The sequence below is a fragment of the Talpa occidentalis genome, unplaced genomic scaffold (assembly GCF_014898055.3).
Source record: "Talpa occidentalis isolate TD23 unplaced genomic scaffold, MPIMG_talOcc4v2.1 talOcc4.2, whole genome shotgun sequence".
Taxonomy (NCBI): domain Eukaryota; kingdom Metazoa; phylum Chordata; class Mammalia; order Eulipotyphla; family Talpidae; genus Talpa; species Talpa occidentalis.
The window spans coordinates 131420063-131440047 of record NW_023602073.1 but is presented as its reverse complement, the minus strand read 5'-3'; the positions used below and the strand labels follow the sequence as shown (position 1 = coordinate 131440047).

The 19985-nt window shown below is 39.0% G+C and overlaps 1 protein-coding gene across 4 annotated transcripts in view; it reads left to right on the top strand.

The window, feature by feature from the left end:
- The window catches only part of MAP3K5 (mitogen-activated protein kinase kinase kinase 5), a 212589-nt gene that overhangs the window by 72993 nt on the left and 119611 nt on the right, over window positions 1-19985 (top strand). For 3 of the 4 annotated variants that reach the window (XM_037520445.2, XM_054697862.1, XM_054697861.1), the window contains exons 2-4: window positions 29-168; window positions 13099-13122; window positions 19177-19370. In XM_037520445.2, coding sequence (XP_037376342.1) covers window positions 29-168; window positions 13099-13122; window positions 19177-19370 — 358 coding nt within the window. The remainder of the gene's footprint in view (window positions 1-28; window positions 169-13098; window positions 13123-19176; window positions 19371-19985) is intronic. The other variant, XM_037520446.2, reaches the window with a different exon arrangement.

Here is a 19985-nt window from a genome sequence, read left to right as displayed (position 1 = left end):
TTTGGGGGACTGTGTTTTCTGTTTGCAGATATTGCTGTGGTGGAGATGAGTGATGCCTTCCGACAGCCATCCTTGTTTTACCACCTTGGAGTGAGAGAGAGCTTCAGCATGGCCAACAACATCATCCTCTACTGTGATACCAATTCTGACTCACTGCAGTCACTGAAGGTACATCATGTGTTTTCTAAATATTTAATTTAGGCACCCCAGTTTTAGGGATACCTCTGTCCCCCCCCCCCAAGTTAACTAGTTTACATTTGTGAAACGATGTTTTTGTCAATCTGATAATTATACAACTGCTAGTTATGTTGCAGATTTTATCTAGAATTCAGTATAGAAATGTGACTATCCACAATAGGAAAAAAATTACTGTTGAGTTGTGAGCTCTAGTTAGAGAGGCAGCCTAACTAGATGGGAAGACATCAGTACACACCTGAGCAAGAAGAGGAACTTGCATAAAGTATAGGCAGGCCTCCCCCTGGGCCACCATCAGGGGTTTCATTGGCACACCTGTCTCCAACTAGCAATATATTTCCCACTGAAAGTACTCTGAGTACAAATTGTCTCTCGCAGTATCATCAGAAATTTGCCATCTTTCACTGGGATAGGATTTCAATTAAGATAGGAGAGGGGGGAATAAAAACTTATTCTATTTGTCTATGAAATGCAGCATGTCCAAATGTCATTCTCTTTATTATGGGAACTGAATGATATGAAGGTATTCCCTCTGTCCTTCACTGTAGGGAAAAAGGTTCCCTAGTAATTTTACACTGTCTGATTCTTTGAAAAGCATCTCATGGTGAGATGCATGCTGAGCTTGGTATCATTCATTTCCTTTGTGAAGCTTCAGCTAGTTTCATGTGGCTTTTGCTCATCTATTTCTTCCAGTACCCAAATCAAAGCCAAAGGGATGTGGTGTGCTAAAGCCCAGAGCTGTATATCTAATGGCTCAGTAATTGTTATATGATCTCTAACCCGAAATCATGCAAAAAAAAAAAATCTTTTTTTGCTTTTATCTGAGCTTCTAGAGCTTATGTAACATTTTCTGAAAAACCTGCAGACTTTCATTTAGCAAATTCATTTACTGCATGCCAGGCATCAACAAAGTCATCCTTTCCCAAACACACTGAAGTAGTTCTAAAAGATTTGCCTCTAGCCTCCGCCTGTTTTTTCACTTGGAGCAATTTTCTTAATTTTACGCCTTTAACTAATAGATCATAAAGTTTCGTGATGGTGTACTTTTTTGTTGTTGTTTTGTTTTGTTTTCTATAGAGTAGCTTTTTCTTACATCTTTGTTAACTTTTTTTTTAAAGATTTATTTATTTATTTATACAAGCATTGGGTACAGTCAGAAGCATGGGAGGGTGAGAGAATTCACCAGAGCCAGAGAGGGGAGCAGAACAGGCAGACTGATGAAACACACTGCTGAGGGGAGCAGTGGGCACGGCAGGAGAGGTCTCTCCCGCCATGTGGGACCCTCGCCTGTGGCCAGGGATCGAACCAGCGCTGCAGAGGCTGTGGGCAGCTTCGTAGCCCAGCTCTCAACTACTGCGCCACCAGGGAGAGGACCTGATGGTGTACTTTTAACTAAACATTTTGATTTGCTAGGATTTATAACACATATTAACAGTTAATGAAGGATGGAGTGAGATTATTTTTTGTTCTCTTCATTTTTCTTTGGGTTAAATTTATTTTAAACTCTTATACATCTTTCACTCTGATATTTTTCTTCTGGCCCTGCTGGTCTCTGAAGATTTAATTTTTATGACTGTTCTTTCTTGGGGAATTTCTTTTAAAGAATTAAAGTTAAAATTTGAGAGAAAACTAATGAGAAATTTATATGGGACAAATAAACTCTTTTATTTAGTTGCTTCCAGCCAATCCTGGTATAAAAGTAATTAGTATTTAAATAGTGTTCTTTTAAAAGGCTAATCTCTCTAAGATATGGGCATTTAGCTTGTATAGAATAGCTGCTTACCATTGAGCACTTACTATGTGCTAAGTATTAAATGCCTTTACCCACACACATTTTTACGTTTAATTCTTAAAGTATTCCTGTTAGATAGGTATATATTCTATCACCACTTTATAGAATTGCAAACTGAAATGCAAGCAAATTCCATCCTTTGCCTAAGGTGACTGAGCTGGTAAAATCAGGACCAGGTCTGCCTGACTGTTAACCATTACACTGTATGCAATTCTTTATACTAAGACTAAGAAACTTACCAGACATTCTGCTAAGTATGTCGATTCAGAAAAACCCATCAACTATCTCCAGAGTAGTCCATGCAACATCCACTTGTTTTGCTCTTTTCCTTCTCCTCCCATTAACATAAGCTTTTGTCAGTTTTTTCCTAGTTGGATAGGTATCTGATTGCAGAGGATGGAGATCTCTGGGACAGAATGTATTTTTTCCAGTCTGAAAACATCCTCTGAACCCTCCGGTCCTCCACAGCTATAAAAAAGGGTGGGCATGTGCGTGCGTGCATATGTGTGTGTGTGTGTGTGTGAATTTTATTTCTGTGGTAGTTAGCTATAGGTATAACTGTTATCCCTGCCACCTATCAAAGGAAAGAGAAACTGCTGTGAAATAAGACATAACGAGAGATATTTATAAACAGCATATACTATAGGGATCAACCAAATAGAATAAAAATGAAGCATCTCTACTTTCACAGGGCAAAGACAGAGTGAGAATGCTATTCTTGTCATATATCTGGCTTCATTTGGTTTATTCTTTGTACATCTAGGAAGTACAGCTGCACTAGTTTTATCTTAATCTGTGGCTTGTTGAAGAGAACAAAAATTTCTCTCTGGCAGCAATTTCTCAGAAAGAAATCATAGGGAAAAAGTTTTTAACTTCAGGCTCTTGAAAAAAGAATTGATAGACACTGAAAGTACTTAACATTTATGTCTGAACTTTCATATGAAAGAGTATTTAGAATCTAATCAAATCATGTACTTCCATTAAGATTCATATTTTTTTAAAACCACAAGTGCTCTTGTAAGGATTAAATGTTTAATTAGAAAATTTTTTTAGTTTTTAAAAATTTGGTTGCTTTTATTTAATTTTTTGCAAAACTCAACAGGTTTTTAGTCCACTTTAATGAAAACTATTTTATTAAATCATCCACATCCAGAACTTTCATGCCCTTATTCTAACTGATGTAGTTTGCAATGAGCTCTCTTTCGGTAATTCAGCTCTACCAACCCTGCCAGATTCCTAGATAACAGCAACAAACAAACTTAAGCTCTTTGAAATGTGTGGTGCAGCCTATGACAAGAGCTTCTCATAGATTTTCTAAATATATTTTATTTTTTTACAATCATATTTGCATTTAAATTTTTTTTTTTTTTTTGAGATTTACTTATTTATACAAGCACTGGGTACAGTCAGAAGCGTGGGAGGGTGAGAGAATTCACTAGAGCCAGAGCGGGGAACAGAACAAAATACAGTGCTGAGGGGAGCAGGGGGTGCAGCAGAAGAGGTCTGTTGCGCCATGTGGGACCTTCGCCAGTGGCCGGGGATCGAACCCGCGCTGCAGAGGCTGTGGGCAGCGGGCAGCTTCACAGCCCAGTGCTCAACCGCTGCACCACCAGGGGAGGCCCTAAATTTTTTTGAATTGAGTTAACACTGCTTTGCAACACTGTATATGATTTAGGGGAATAGGCTCACACTTCCTCAGGTAAATGTCACCACCACATCTACCACTGAAACACCCATAGTCCTTTACCATTGTCCATTGGGCCTCATTCCCAACTTGTTCACACATTTCCTCCACCTCTAGAAGTCTCAGTTCTGTAGTCATTACTAGGGGTTGTTTTGGTTTAATTTTTTCAGTTTCTTTGCTTTGTTTCTCTGTATTCCATATATGAGTAAAATCATCTGATTTTGTCTTCCTCCTTCTGACTTACTTTACTCAGCATTATCCTCTCCAGTTCCATTCAAGCTGTCACAAGTGGCAAGAGTTCATCTCTTTTCCATTATAACTGTGTGTGTGTATAAGAGAGGGGAGAGAGAGAGAGAGAGAGAGAGAGAGAGAGAAAGATCTCCTGTGTTGTGGGACACTCAGGTAGTTATGACTTGGCTATTGTCAGTGGTGCTGCAGTGAACTTAGGGAGTGAATAGATCCCTTTGAATTAGAGTTTTTGCATTCTTTGGGTGAGTACCCAGGAGTGGAATTGTTGGGTCATATGACATTTATTTTTAATATTTTGAGAAACTTCCACACTCTTAAACTATTTTCCAAAGGGGCTGGACCCATCTACATTCACACCAACAGTGAATGAGGGTTCTTTTTCTCCACACCCTGACCAACATTGGTTGTTGCTGTTTTATTTAGTATTATTTTTTAATAAGGGCATTACCATGGGGGTGAGGTGCTATTTTATTATGGTTTTGATTTGCATTTCCCTGATAAGTGATACTGGACATTTTTTTCATGTGCCTGTTGGCCATCTGCATGTCTTCTTTGGGAAAGTATCTATTTAGTTCTTCTGCCCATTTTTTGATTGGGTTATTTGTTGTTTTGTTTTGTTTTTTCCCTTGAGATCTGTGAGTTCTTTATAGATCTTGGATATTAGCCCTTGTTCAGTGTGTGATGTGAAGATATTTTATCCTATTCAGTAGGGTGATTTTTGTTTTAATGATAGTTTCTTTGCTGTATAGAAGCTTTTTAGTTTGATGTAGTGCCAGTTGTTTATTCTTGCTCTTGTTTTCCTTGCTGTTGGAGTCAAGGCCCCAAAGGCATCCCTGAAACCAATATCATGGGGTGTTTTGCATTTTTTTTCTATTTTATGGTTTCTTGTTTTATATCCAAGACTGTCTTTAATCCATTTTGAGTTAATTTTTGTATATGGCTGGAGAGAATGGTTTAGTTTCATTTTTCTACATACGAATGTTCAGTTTTCTCAGTACCATTTGTTGAAGAGACTTTCCATTCTCCATTGTATACTCTTGATTCCTTAGTCAGAGATTAATTACCCATATAAATGTGGGTTTATCTTGAGCTCTCAATTCTGTTTCATTGGCTTTATGTCTATTCTAATGCCATACTGTTTTGATCACTTTAGCCTTGTAGTATAGTTTGTAGTCTGGTAATGTGATGGCTCTATCCCTCTTCTTTTTTCAAGATTGCTTTGGTTATTTGGGTCTGTTCTGGTTCCATGTAAATGTCAGCAATGTTTACTCTATTTTTTGAAGAATATCATTGAAACTTTGATACAGATTACCTTAAATCTATATATTACTTTGGGTAAGGACATTTTCACAATATTAGTTCTCCAATCTGTGAGCATGGAATGTCTTTCCATTTTTTTGTGTCTTGTATTTCTTTTAACAATGTCTAGTTTTTTATTGAAATAAGTCTTTCAGTTCCTTTGTTAGGTTCATTCCTAGGTATTTGATACTTTTTTTGATACTACTGAATTCTTGTCCAGTGGGGAGGTAGTCTTCTGTCTTATTGTGTTTGGATTCTGGAGAATTTTTCTTACCTTGTGATGTCATTCTTTTGAGGTCTTGTATTTCTATGTGTTAAATATTATTGTCTGCCTATTTGGCTACTCGATCTCTCCCTGTTGTATTATTGTTTTTAATACCTTTAAGCTATAACTTCTTTTTTTAAAGATTTATTTATTTATTTATACAAGAACCAGGGTACAGGCCAGATGTGCGGGAGGGTGAGAGGCTTCACCAGAGACAGAGCAGGGAACATAAAGGCAGACTGATGAAATATGCTGCAGGAGAGGTCTGCCGTGCCGTCTGGGACCCTCGCTGGCCGGCGCTCAACTGCCTGCGCCACCAGGGGAGGCCCTTTAAGCTGTAACATAATGGATTAAACTATTTTATTTTTCCTGCAGATGGTGCTGGGTTTTGTTTGATTTTATTAATTTATTTACTTTGGTCTTGCTGGCTTCTGTGTACTCAAGTCTGTTTTGTAGTTGCTGAGTCAGCAATGTAGGAAAGGTATTGCTGGGATCCAGATGTTGGTGTGAATGAGCTGGAGTGGGGCTGGCTCGTATTTGTGGCACCCCTGATATTCCTCATCTCCTGGGTTTGTGGTGACAGACTCGGCAGACCCTGTGCTCTCAGTATGCCTCACAAGGTAAGCACCAGTCCCAGGAGTTGGAATGTGGGAGGGCAGATCAGAATGCCTGCCCTGATGTTATGATTACCAGGGACCCAGCCTGTGTGGAGCATCTCAGCTCCTTCACAAGTTTCCCCGTTTCAAGGGATTGAGCCTCCATACAGTCTATGCCCCTCCTCCCCGGGCCCCACGCTGAGCTGACAGCCTGTCAGTGGTGTGCCATCCTCTAGACCATAACCCCCAGCTTTCGCTTTACACCCACTTCCTATTCCATTTGGTGAGACTCTCCTTAGTGTCAACCATGTTGAAGTCTGTGGGGCCTGCCATGGCAGGTCTGCTTCCAGGTCCCATCCCAGGCTCACTGTCAGAGCCCATTGCGGTGGGATTGCTTCCAGGTCCCTCAGGAGTGCTCACTTGGCCTTTGTGGGCTAAATGTCATTCAGCAATCTTAGAAGGAATTATCTATAACCTTTCTGTCATTCCTTTCCTCTACTGCCTCCCCCCCCCACCACCACCCCAGTTTGTAGCATCTTATCATTTTATCAGTGAGGGAAGGAAATCTACACTCTGCTGGGAGTGGAACCTGTCATGCCATCACAGTTTGCCACCAGATAATTTCTTCATATGTAGAGACATTCATTGTCGGCCAATGACTTTTTATAACTTTTTAAAGAGCCAGGGATACCTCTGCACATGGAAGATGTGAGTGTGAAAGCCCTCTTGACTCTCATCCAAATGGAGCAAGAATTGCTGACTTCTATTCCCTTCTGTGCATTATCAATAAACACTTCTTTTTGTGGAAGTTGGTCTTTATAACATTCCAACTTATCATTCTATTTGGATTCTTTTAGATGCATCCTTGAAATTATTTCTGAAATGTATGTGTAAAATGTAATTTGCTATACAGAAATTCATGATACCTATAACAGCTCAATAATAGTTTCCTTTAAAGAAATGCATGTACATGAATAATATGTTATAATTAGGTGTTGCTGAAAGACACAGCTGGCGACAAAGAAGAGAGATAATTGTAATAATGGCAACACATTTAAGACGTTGGTATTAAGAAGCTGTTTCAAATGCTGAATGTAAAAATGTCACTCATCAGCATCTTAGCTCAATTTAAAGACTTATCTATTTACAGTAGTATTAAATATATTTCAGCATGAAACAAAATTCATAGGGGAGGAGAAAAGTCTAGAATTTCTCTTAGCATTACTTTCCATTTTGTACCTGAGTTTTGGGTACAGTTTGTTTTAACTGAGTTACTCTTTTCTCACTTGTGATCACAAACCTGAGTACAAAATGTCTCTAGATGGGCCTCCCCGGTGGCGCAGCACTTGAGCGCTGGGATGCGGAGCTGCCCACAGCCTCTGCAGCGCCGGTTCGATCCCCAGCTGCTCCCCGGCCACCGGAGGAGGGTCCCACATGGTGCGCAGACCTCTCCTGCCACCCGCTGCTCCCCTCAACAGTGTACTTCGGTCCTTCTGCCTGTTCTGCTCCCCACTCTGGCTCTGGTGAATTCTCTCACCCTCCCACGCTTCTGTACCCAGTGCTTTTATGTATGTATGTATAAATCAATCAATCAATAAATAAATAAATCTTTAAAAAAAAAAAAACAATGTCTCTAGATCTGGTAGTGTAGAAATTGAGTTGGAGGTTTTGCCTTAGTAATATTGATAATCGTATATGGCTTTAAACTGCTTGAAGTGCTTTCGTAAACATTTCATTTGGTCCTTAAGGACAAGCTAATGATAGGTAAAGAAACAAAGCAAATGAACAAACAAAAGAAAAACAAACCTTCAGACTATAGGAATAAAATGATGGTTTCCAAAAGGGGAAGGGGAAGTGGGGAGGGTAAATTGAGTAAAAGGAGCAACTGGCTGATGATCGATGGAAGCTGGAATTCTGGTGACAAACACTGTAATATATTAAAGGTGTTGAATTAAAAGACTGTACACATGAAAGATATATAATGTTATAGCCCAATATTATTTCAAAAAAATGAGATAGACAAGGTAGTACTTAAGAGATAGATTGAGCAGATAGATTTTGCAGATGAGAAATAAACCCAGAGAGAAACAGTAACTTAGGGGCACACATAATAAGTGTCAGGGCAGGGCAAGGTCCATTATCAAGGTCATTTTCCTCTAAGTCTGTCCACGGACTTCTTATGCCCTGTAAAAATATGATTTTCCAGGTTTTTGTTTATTGAGGTTTTGGTTTTTTTTTTTTTTATTTGAGCTTCTATGTAAACAGAACATGGAACCACAAATATGCTTAGTTTCCTGACTATCAAGATGGCCAGTTGTGGGACACCTCAGTGGAGTGTCTTCTTGAGTCTGCTCACCTTTATCTTAGTGGCAAACCAAAGGGTGTAGTAAGTCCCACCTTCTCAGTGAGGCCCAGGGTGTTCACAATCACCCATCTAATTGTTCCTTGTTTAAATTTCAAGCGATGTAGTTAGGTAAGAGGATACCCTGGGAGTACAGGTAATAGCCTTCTTTTTTTCCTGGCTGTGGTGGAATACTTGCCAGCTTTCCCTGGGACAGAAAGAATAATCAGAAAGGAAGATAACAGGTCATTAGCCAGGGCCATGTTTTCTCTGTGGCCGAGAATTCTACCCTGCTTCTTGCATTCCTTTCAGGGAAGTGAGATTGTGGTGACTGGTTCTACCCTGAATCAATTTGACTTGGCAGTCCCACACCAGCTGTTCCCACATCCTCTGGCAGTAATCACCTGGATATTAGGCACAACAGTGTTTTATTTTTGAAGACACACTCCATTTATCTGTCCTTAAAATGACCTCTTCAAAGTTTATTGCCCCAAGTAGTTACCAAAGGTTGTCTTTATCTTCCCTTGCAGTGTGACCTAGACTATATTGTCTCTTTTGTCTTGCTTCCCTCTTTGGTTAGCAAAGCATCCTGGAAAGCGTGGGGAGAGGATATTTTTTGTTTTTTTGGGACAGGCAAGGGGGTGCACTGACCAGAAGTCCCCTAAAAACTTCAAGCAAGAGTGAACCTGTACTGGGGTAATGCATTTTCAAGAAACATTTCTTTAGTAGGAACTAGAGTTCAGCTGATTTTATCATGTTATGTCTGTCTACTTTAGATGAGAAATTTCCATGAATTGAAATGAAATATAGCAGTTGCATCTTAAATTCTCCTTTTATTTTTCCTTCAGTGGGTTTAGTATAAACTCAGCATTCACTATTTTCCCTCCATAGTTAGATACATTTCCAGGTCTTGTTTGTACTGAGTTAAAAATGCACAAATAAGTATACCTTCTTTTTTTTGTTTTTAAAGAAATCTTATTTAAGGTCACAGCATAAACTAAAAATAAATTCTGCGTCCTTCAAGAGAACAACTTGTATTCCTTGAACTTTTACAAACATAAGCAATACTTAGTAAGAATTCTGGATTTCTATAGGGATGATTTTAATATAGCTCTATAGTGTGTTATAATGTACGTATTTATTACCTGAGATGAAAGCAAAGAGGACACTTAAGAGGGTTATTACTGCAATAAGCAGCTGGGGAAGCTATAACACTGGCTGTAAAACAATAGCAACTGTGGCTATTTCACAACTATGGTGCAGAGCAGAGGAGAGACTTTAGCTTACTCGGTCCTCAGCTCTCTACCCTATCATTTCCAGTTCTGTACTTGGTACCCCCAAAAGAGATAATGTTTAGAATAGCTCCTATACTGGGGTGCCTCTCCTTCCAGTGCTCAAGGATACAATAGCACTGTGACAGACCATTAACCAAAAGCAAATGATAAGCTACAGAATTGTAAGAGAGCAATGATCACTCAGTCCAGCAGTCTTAGTGTGTTACATTAGAGAGAAGTGGAATGACACATGACTAACAGGGAGCAAAGCCCCAACCTACATCTTTGTACACTAATTTATAGTCCAATATTTTATATACTTAGTTTCTTCATTTTTCCATGCTTTTTGGAGTTCATGCAATTTGCTCACAACCAGTGGAGATACAAATATGAATAACAGATGGCCCGTGTAACCAAGGAGCCCATGGTGTTGAATGGGAGAATCATACGCACAAACATGTACAATGTAGTACACGCAGTCCTGTCACACAGGTCTGTGTGAGGGTTAGTGGTGGCAGAAATAAGGACCTAATCTACTTCTGATGGGAGGATAAGAGTCATTGAAGTCAGTCCAGACCAACTTTGTAAAGAACAGATTTCTTAGGGCCTCGCCTGGTGGCACAGCGGTTGAGCGCTGGGCTGCGAGGCTGCCCACAGCCTCTACAGCGCCGGATCATTCCCCTGCCGCCAGTGAGGGTCCCACACACACACACACAAAAAGAACAGATTTCTTAGGCTGTGCACAGAGGATGCTATGGGGTAAGACAAAGAGAAGGATATTTTCTTATTACTTAGAGGAAAGAGAGAAGAATATTTCTATCAAAGACAGCAGTGTCTAAAAGGGTATGGTGTGCTACTCTGGACATGCTCCGTAAGTCAATATTGGAAAATCCTGCATACCTTGTTTCTGACTTCATGGTTATCCAGTATTTTCTATTTCTTCATAAGCCGGAACCTGAGCTTGTGTGTGTGTGTGTGTGTGTGTGTGTGTGTGTTGCACTGTCTACCTTCACAATGTCACTCATCTGTCTCTTGATTTCAATTTCCCTGGGTATCACTGTCATCCAGGCCCTTATTTAGCTGTCTCTATACTTTTGCTATAGTTATCTAAATATTTTACCCCCTCTAATACTACCATCTAATTAGTATTTATATAATGTTAATAAGGCTTTCTTTTCATTTATTTGTCTTTTTTAGATAATGCACTAAAAACATTTTTGCATGCAAAAGGATATATTTAGTGAAATGTCATTCTGCCATCCTTGCCCCCCAGCCAGCCAGCTCCTTCTCCCTTGGCAACCAGTGTTACTAGTTTCTGTTCTATCCTTCCAGAGAGACTTTATGAATGTACAAATGAGAATTTTCATTTTCTTCCTGTTATACAGAAATAGGAGCACAGGATAAAAATCATCCTGTCCTTTGCTTGGTTTCACTTAGCAGTATAGACTGGGGGGTTTCCACATTGTCACATATGCACTTCCTCGTTCTCTGCTCGGCTGCACTGTATGCCCATGTAAGGAGGTGCATAGATTAGTCGGCCAGTTTCTGCTTGATGAAAGTTTGTGTTGTTCACAACCTTTGTCTAATGTGTGCTGACACTATGTATATCACCCACCTTTAAAAAATACTTCAACAAATACAAAGTAAAGTACTTTATTTTGGCATTCAAAATTTTCTTCAATCAGACCCCAAATAGCTGCATAATCTTACTAGGGTACATGCCCAAGTGAACTTTCTCATTTAGCCCAATGATTAAATTGAAGCTCTTTTTTTTAACAAAATAAAAGCTCTTTAATTCTGGCTTCTATACTTCCCAAATGAGCGTCTTTAACCCCCACTGATAATAGTAATTGTTTTCTAAATGGCCTTTTGCTGTTCATAGTCCCTCAACCTAAATCCCCACTTCCCAGGTTTGACTTTGGAGGTTTTGTTTGTTCTTGGTTCATCTTGACTTCTACTTTCTCTCTTTGTCTTTGTAGGTTTTCTCAATTTCTGGTAATACCTTTCACTTAGAAACCTCAGCCCTTGCTGAAACACCACTGTGTTAACATAACAGACGTGTGCACATAGGCGTGTAAATCCTGGCTTATGTTTCTTTTTAACATAAAAAGATGCCCTTTTTTTTCATCAGCAAGATTATGAGGTATGGAAGGCTCTCTTTTAGTGTTTTATATATATTTTTGCAGCTCTCAAAATTACCCAGAATAATTCCTCCCCTATAAATACTTGTTTACTTACCTATTTTCCTTAACTATTAAAAAATCTTACGTGCTGCTGTATTCTAAAGCCCTTATGGTTCCCCTCTGTCCATATGTTGGTCCTAGGATGAATAATGACCTGAATTTGCTTTTCTGATTCTTTCTTACCTTGTCAGATCTGGCTTCTCTTCTTAGGCAGATGGACCCACCCTGAGGCCCCACGTGTGCCTGACATTTCCTGTTTCCATGACAACATACCTGCCATCTATTCCAATAGGCTATGCCATTTCTGTTTTCTAAATTCTGGTTCCCTGACCTCAGTGAAACTTTTGTGCTACAAGCTTTTCTAGATTGTCTCTTCCAAGTCCCTAGTCATTATAACATCTAGGACTAATAATGATAGCTAGCTTCATGAAGAGCTTCCTGTGCACCAGACACTATATAGCTACACTATTTGCACGATCTTACTTACTCCTCAAACCTAATGGGGACACTGCCCACAGTGTATTAGTCACATTCCACTTCTTCATGATCAATATCTAAGTCATACTTGACTCTTCATTGCCACATGCCCTTGCTATCAATGTGTGGGATAAGAGGCCAATACTCTTTGATTCCAGCTGCCCAGGAGGCACATGCTGCTTGGCCTCCTCCTACGGTGTGCATGAGGTTGTACAGTCAGGTGTCACTCAGTGACAGGGATACATTCTGAAAGATGTGTTGTCAGGTGATTTTGTTGGTGAGAATGACAGAGCATGCTCTCACAAACCTAGATGCTGCAGTCTTCTACATACTCATCTCATAAAGGGATCACCAGGGTATATGTGAGCTCATTGACCCCAAATGCTGTTATGGGGCTGGTGACTTTAAATCATTTTAACCTTTTCCTAAAAAGACCACGGTTGAGAGAGAGTGCCACACACACGTATTCTGCAGAAAGGATTTTTAGATTATTCAGCTTTTGGATTTTTACGTATCTGTGCTCTTTTCCTTTTACTATTGATGATACTTTTATGCCCATTTGGCTCCTCCATAAGACTGTAAACTTCTCAGGGGCAGGATCTTATTCCACACTCGCTGAAATTTCTAGTTGCTAACAAAATTGTTAATATATATTTTTCCACATAGAATACTTCAAATAATTAGTCGGATTAATTAATTTTGTATTAACTTCTGCCTTCCTTTTTTCTTTTCTCATTTTTCAGGAAATCATTTGCCAGAAGAATACTGTGAGTATTTTACTTAACCCTTACAGAAATTTTTAAATCTTTTTCATCCACTGATCGGGTATTTTTAAATCTCCACAAATTAATTCTATAGCAGTTTTTTCCTTTTTTAGAGTTTCTGATATATCAGTATGACTACTATAGCTAAATATTACTTTATAGTAAAACTATAAAAATGGGAATTTACATTAATGCCTTCTTTCCCTATATATGTAAAATTATGTTTTGGGGAAAACAATCATACTATATCCATACTATATTCATAGTTGTGGAATTATGAATGGCACTAAAGTGATATATATGCACACAGAGACATACATGTATGTGTGTGCATGTATATCTATATATGAACACATATAGATATTTATATATAAGGTATGTTGTACATACTTACAGACACCTGCACACATATGCACACACGCATAAGTATATGTATATACATGTTTTCCTGTCTATCTGGAGAGAATGATTTAAATTTTCAGTCTGCCTTTGAGGTAACAACACAGAATTCTTATCCTCTACATAGAATTAAACAAAAAATAGGGGCCTCCCTGGTGGCACAAAGGGTTAAGTGTCAGCGCTATGTAGCTATCTGCCAAAAACTCTAGAAATCTGACTGCAAAATTGAAGCTACTAGATGGGTAGGAGAAGAGTAGAGAGCCAAGTGGGGAGGAGACACAGTGGGCTATTGTGCAGGACTATGGGTGCCTTGGTAGTGGCTGTGGTGTGGTGACATACACCTGAAGGATGTGATCTTTTTTTTTTTTTTTTTTTTTTTTTGTGGGACCCTCGCCGGTGGCCGGGGATCAAACTATTGCTATAGAGGCTGCAGGCAGCCTCGCAGCCCAGCGCTCAACTGCTGCGCCACCAGGGGAGGCCCGATATGATCTTTTATCTCTAAATCATAGAAAGTGTTATAAACCAATGCTACCAAAAAAAAAAAAAAATATATATATATATATATACACTAAATTAGAAATAAAAGTATTTCTGCAACTTAGAGTGGAAATCACATATTCCTTAAAAATCTGCACATTATTGGATTTAAGATAAGTTTAAAAGTAGAATTGGTTATTTTTCTGTAGATCAGATATTTTATAAGTTAGGCTTACGATTTCACCAGGTATAAGAGACTGATGCAACACATATAACATTGCCATTGTAAACTCTTATTCCTCACATCTCAGCAGGAAATGAACCATTATTGCTTCATGCATGGATTCAGTCTAACAGATTTCATTAAACAAGTGTTGATTGAATGTGAGCCATGTGCCACACTTTGGGTGACTCAAGGATTAATTCTGGAAGTTAAACATGGAAACAATCATATATATTTTTTATTTTATTTTATTTTTATTTTTGCATGGAAGAGCTGGGCTGTAGGCCAGAGATGTGGTGGGTGGAGTGAGAGGATTCACCAGCGACAGAGTGGGGAGTAGAATAGGTGGATTTTACTGAAATATACTGTGCTGAGGGGCCCTTCAGGCTGTGCCATATGTGATTAGCTCCCTGCGGGGGATCGAACTCAGGCCACAGTGGTGATAGTGCTGAGACTTAACCCACAGTCCACCAAGGAGGCCCCAAAACAAGCATATTAATAATTGTCCCATGAGATAACAGATGGGAAGTGTCAAAGTCTTGTTGGGGAAGGTCTGTAAACAAATAGGAAAAAAAAGAAATTAGAAATTAACATAAAGCAAGATGCTAAATAGTAGGTGATCATCATGTATCAAGTGGTCATGGAAGGTCTTTCAGGGGAGGTAGCCTTTACCTGAGACCTGAATGGCAGGAAAGAGCACAAATGTGGTTTGGACTTCTGGATGGTTCGTGCGAGGACTGAATATTGCACATTATGGACGAATCGCCCATTGATGTGAGTAAGCAGCGGTGTTTCAGGTGCTGGTTGTCCTTACCAAAAGGAGGGTATTTGGAGCATATGTTTCAATATATGTGAATGCTGAGAGCACTTTCCTCCAGTAGTTTCATTCATTTTTCCTTACATATTTATATTCACCTTCATATAGTTTTCTAATGTAAAACACATAATCAGCATGATCAAAAAAAATTTACAGTGAAGATAATTAGATTAAAACTAGATTTTTGAGCTTTGGGTTTTTATAGCCATGAAATCAAGCATGGTAAAGGAGGTGAATGTTGCTCATTTATGACCACACCTTCATGTTTTGAAATTTAAAGAGATGTGATCTCCCTCTTTTTAATATTTTAGAATTAATACCTTGTTAGTAAACAGCAGTTGCATCTGAGGTGCTGTTGGTCATACAATGGTTGCTCTTATTTGCTTTGGATTATCAGTTATTTCAAACAATGGGCTGGTAGCAATCTGTGAACAGAAATTGTAGTAATAACATTTCTAAATTATATGTGAGTCAACTTGGGAAATAAATGTTCCCATGTTATTAGTTTTCATTTTCAAAGAGTGCTTTGCTAAGCCTTTGGTATCACAACATCCTACAACTAGCCCCACGCTTGCCCCCTCTGCACCCCCGCTCGGGTCTGGAGCATACATGTGCCCTCTGCATTTTATCACCCCACCCCTTTTATTTTGGATATCAACAATGGAAAATTGAAAAGTTATCTATTGTATCAGAATTATAGGGAGGGAGACTCCATAAATTGCAATGAGGCCAGGAACTTTGGAAAATCCTTAGTGTGCTTGGTATTTTCAACAAGGATTCTGAATCCTTTTTCCTGGGACTTGAGGAATCTGTTTTTCCCTCCTGTTTGCACGATTCTCATTTTTCTCCCTTTATCCCTCCACTTCTAAACATACTCCTCGACATCTGATAGTCATTCTCTCCTAAAATTAGTTTTACACACATTTATTATTCCCCAGTGCCCAGTATTTTAACAAAAATGTATTACATTTCATGTCTTGTCCACAAATACATGTGGTATTAAGGCTTCTGAAGATACAGAACTTATCCAGCAGCAGAAGAATAATATTCTGAAATTCTAGTAACACTTTTTTGGTTTATTGAATATTTATCTATTCTTATTATGTAACTTAGAAGATGTGAAGTTTTTCTTTCATAATTATGAGTTAGTGCTTAATCTAGAGTATTTGATTGTACTAATCTTTTATAATCCACTCATAGTTTAAACTCTAGAAGCTTTGTAAAGCAATCTCTTGGTGTTTTTGCCTTTCTTTTCTGCCTAGGGAGTAGTTTGGATAAAAGTATTAAGTTGATGGGAATACTATGGGATCTTGGTAACATATTAGAAGCAGTATATACGTTCATTTTCACCTTTTTTGGTTAGCCTTCTAATTATTGTTCCATGAAGGAGAACTTGAGAACTTTAATGTATTTAATATAAAAAATTCCATCTCAGCCTCTGCAATTCCTTCTCATAATTTAACTGGAAGTCAAGTCCAGTTTCTGCTTCATTACCTGACATACAAGTTCCTGAAATAATGTGGTCATAATCAAGTAAGGGCATTTAGTTCTTCTCTTCTATTTGCTGAGACAGTAACTTGGCTCATCAGGGTCTGTGTAAGGTGACCTGAGACAAAGGGTTGGGATGTCAGCATGTAGAGGCACTGGAGGGTGCCCAGTGGTAATGGCACACCCTCTGGAGGAGTCCATGAGCTGGGAGTCCGAAGTGCAGCGCACATCAACTGTGTGACATCTTGAAGCCTTATCTTTTTCCTCACCTATAAAAAGGAGACAGTAACACATTCCTCAGATGGGTGGTTGCAATCTGATGATAATCAGTCCTTGGCACACGTAATGGTGAAGAGATGTTTGCTCTGTTAGTTGAGTGCTAAGGTAAGAGAAGTGATGTACTGTTCCACAGAATGCTAATATGGCTAGGAACCAATCATCTGGACTCCCTGTGTTCCCTAAATCCATGACTAATAGAGTTTCTTATATATTTCATTCTAGTTTCCAGCCCTTTGCTGGCCTGTATTTTGGTTTGAAACTCTTTCATGTGCAGTCAAATATTAATTAGATGCTTTCAACTCTCTTTTACGTGTTTTCACATTGGATATCCCCACTCCCCTGAAATCTCAATCTCTGCATTAGTGAACATTTTACTCTACCACTCCAAAGCAAATCTCAGCCCTTTGAAGTTCTTCTGATATTTCAAAAGTAGGGTTCTGTTGACCTGACATATAACAAGCACCCCTTGAGTATAACATGTCCATAAATTATTAAGTCTTGTTCTGCTGTCTGAGTTGTTCCTTTTGATTAGTGATACCATAGCCTTTTTTTTTTTTTTTTTTTCAGAGATCCCCATTTAATACTATCACCTTTGACTTCTTTCTTGGTTTCAAAATCTGTAACCAGTTGGCAGGTCTAGAAGATTCTTTGAAACATGGAGTGCATGCATGTCCTGTGCAGCTGCTCACCTGGCCATGCTTTGTAGTGTCCTTCCTACTTTCTTATTCTTTCTTTCTCTTTCATTCCATCTTGTTTTCTGTCCATACTGTCAAAATGCATAGCTTTGATTATGTTTTCTTTCCTGCTCCGAATCCTTCCATGAATTGCCACTGCTCAGCATGTGTAATTTGAAACCTTTAGTTTTGCATTCTGTTCCCTTCCTGAGCCATGAATGCCAGATAGACTTGCCTACTCTGGCTTCCAAATGCAATTCTCCCTTCTATTTTCTCAGTTCTGCTTTAGTTCACACTTGTGACCCTCAGTTGGCACCTTTAGGTATAAGTAGAAATCAGTGCACCAAACTCTTAATGAGTGAAGGGAGAATGGCTGAGCTCTGAGGATAGAAAGAACAGGATTGAGATAGCCAGCCTTTGTAGTGACTTGTTTTATCTTCACCCTAACAGGGAGCTTTAAGCAGTTGAGGAAAGCATATAGATGGTTAAAAGGTCATATTGATGGGTGGGTTGAGAATAGACAGGAGGGCAAGCGTAGAAGCAGGGAGACCAGCTAAAAGCCAGTTACAGTGATGCAGGCCAGGTGTGTTGGTGGCGTGAGATAAAGTACTGGCAATGTTAGGGGGAAAAGGATGTCCTGAGCTAATTCCATACAGGCTTTGTGGACTCCACCCCCAGTCCAGACCAAAGCCATCAGGACATTGGAAAGACAAATCCCATCACCACCAAAGGGAAGGTTGCTGGAACCTGAGGGTGGAGTTAAGCAGGCAGGTTTGGTATAAAACCAGACATGTGGGTCTTGGGGGGGCTTTTTGGCTTCACGGCTCTTGGCTCGCGGCCAGCTCTCAGAGTGCCATTGGGTTTCCAGGTCGGTAGAACAGATAGGACACATTTAAGACTTTATTTCCCTATTTTCTCCCTGAGTTGTACATTTCTTCATTTCCCCTTCCCTTGTAAATAAACTTTTTATTAATCTTTTGTGTGTGCCTGCAGTGGAGTATTAATAAGTCCCTTTTAAGCGTGCGGGTGAGAACCCACAGCCAGGCAACCCCTTTTATATCGGGGCTGCCCTGTAACAGCAATATGGAGGGAGATGGACAAACATGAGACTTATTTTGGAAATAGAATAGGTAAGAGATAGTAGGTGAGGGAAATGGAAGCATCAAGGACCACGTCTGGGTCTCTAATTGTTAGTAGCTGGAGACTAGTGGAGCCATTGACACAGCAGCCTGTAGGAGAGCAGTTTATTATGGAATCGCTGGCAGCATTGCCTGTCACGTAGGGAGCAAAAATAATGTTCACTCTTACTATTTTCGTATATTTATATGTCTGAGTACATTTTAAGCTCTCTGAAGACTAAAGGCCATGTTTTAACTACTCTTTTTCCTAAAGCATATATTATAGTGCCTTAGTCATTTAGCCATGAGAGATGGTGAATAAATATTTAATTGATTAATAGAAATCGTGCCATACGAGTGTTTGTATCATCTTCCTGTTGTGATTATTTGAAGTAAGCAATTAAAGAAATTGGAAAAATTTCCATTTCTACAGGTCATAAATAAGATATGAGGTGTTTTTTTTTTTTTTTAAAGTCCCTTCATGTTCATTATTAGTTAAAATGACTCACTGAAGACTTGGGATTATGCTGATGTGGCATCTCAGGCTGGCTCATCATCTCCTGGGGCCTCTTCTCTCCACAGATGTGCACTGGCAACTATACCTTTGTTCCTTACATGGTAACTCCACATAACAAGGTCTATTGCTGTGATAGCAGCTTCATGAAGGGGTTGACAGAGCTCATGCAACCAAACTTTGAGCTGCTTCTTGGACCCATCTGCTTACCTCTTGTGGATCGTTTCATTCAGCTTTTAAAGGTGGCACAAGCAAGTTCCAGGTAAAGTTTGACAGTCATGCCATTTGATGATGATGATGAATTGTTATTCTACTTCACTTGCTTCTACATCTTGTCAGTTGTTTCTTAGACTACACGGCAAAGAGCCAGGGGAAAATGTGTCCTGTCCTGAGTGGATAAAATAGAAGCCACATAGTCCAGATGTTATTCATTTTATCCATAGGAGAATAACTTGAAATCAGCAAAACAAACACAAAAACAAACACAGACTGCTAATTGTAGTCTAGTAATGATAGGGCTAAAAATAGATTCAAAATAAGTACAGAAACAGAATTGGAATAAATGTTCAGGGACTTTTAGTATACAGGCAAGAATTCTGCAAAAATTGCTGGAAACGTTATTATACCTCAGTTAAGAGCAGTCATTTATGTTAATAAATGATAATGTTGAGTAAGTAAAGATTATATTATGTTCAAATCCTAGGCATACCTACTTTATTTAAAATAATCTCTACTTACAGCAATAAAATGAAATAGAAAGTTTTGGCATTTTAAGTGGTACATTGGCGTTTCTGGGAAAATTCATTAACATGGGGTATGTTTATTTTAATTGTTTCTGAAGCAAGGCAAAGTGTTAAATATAGGACTTACAAATTTC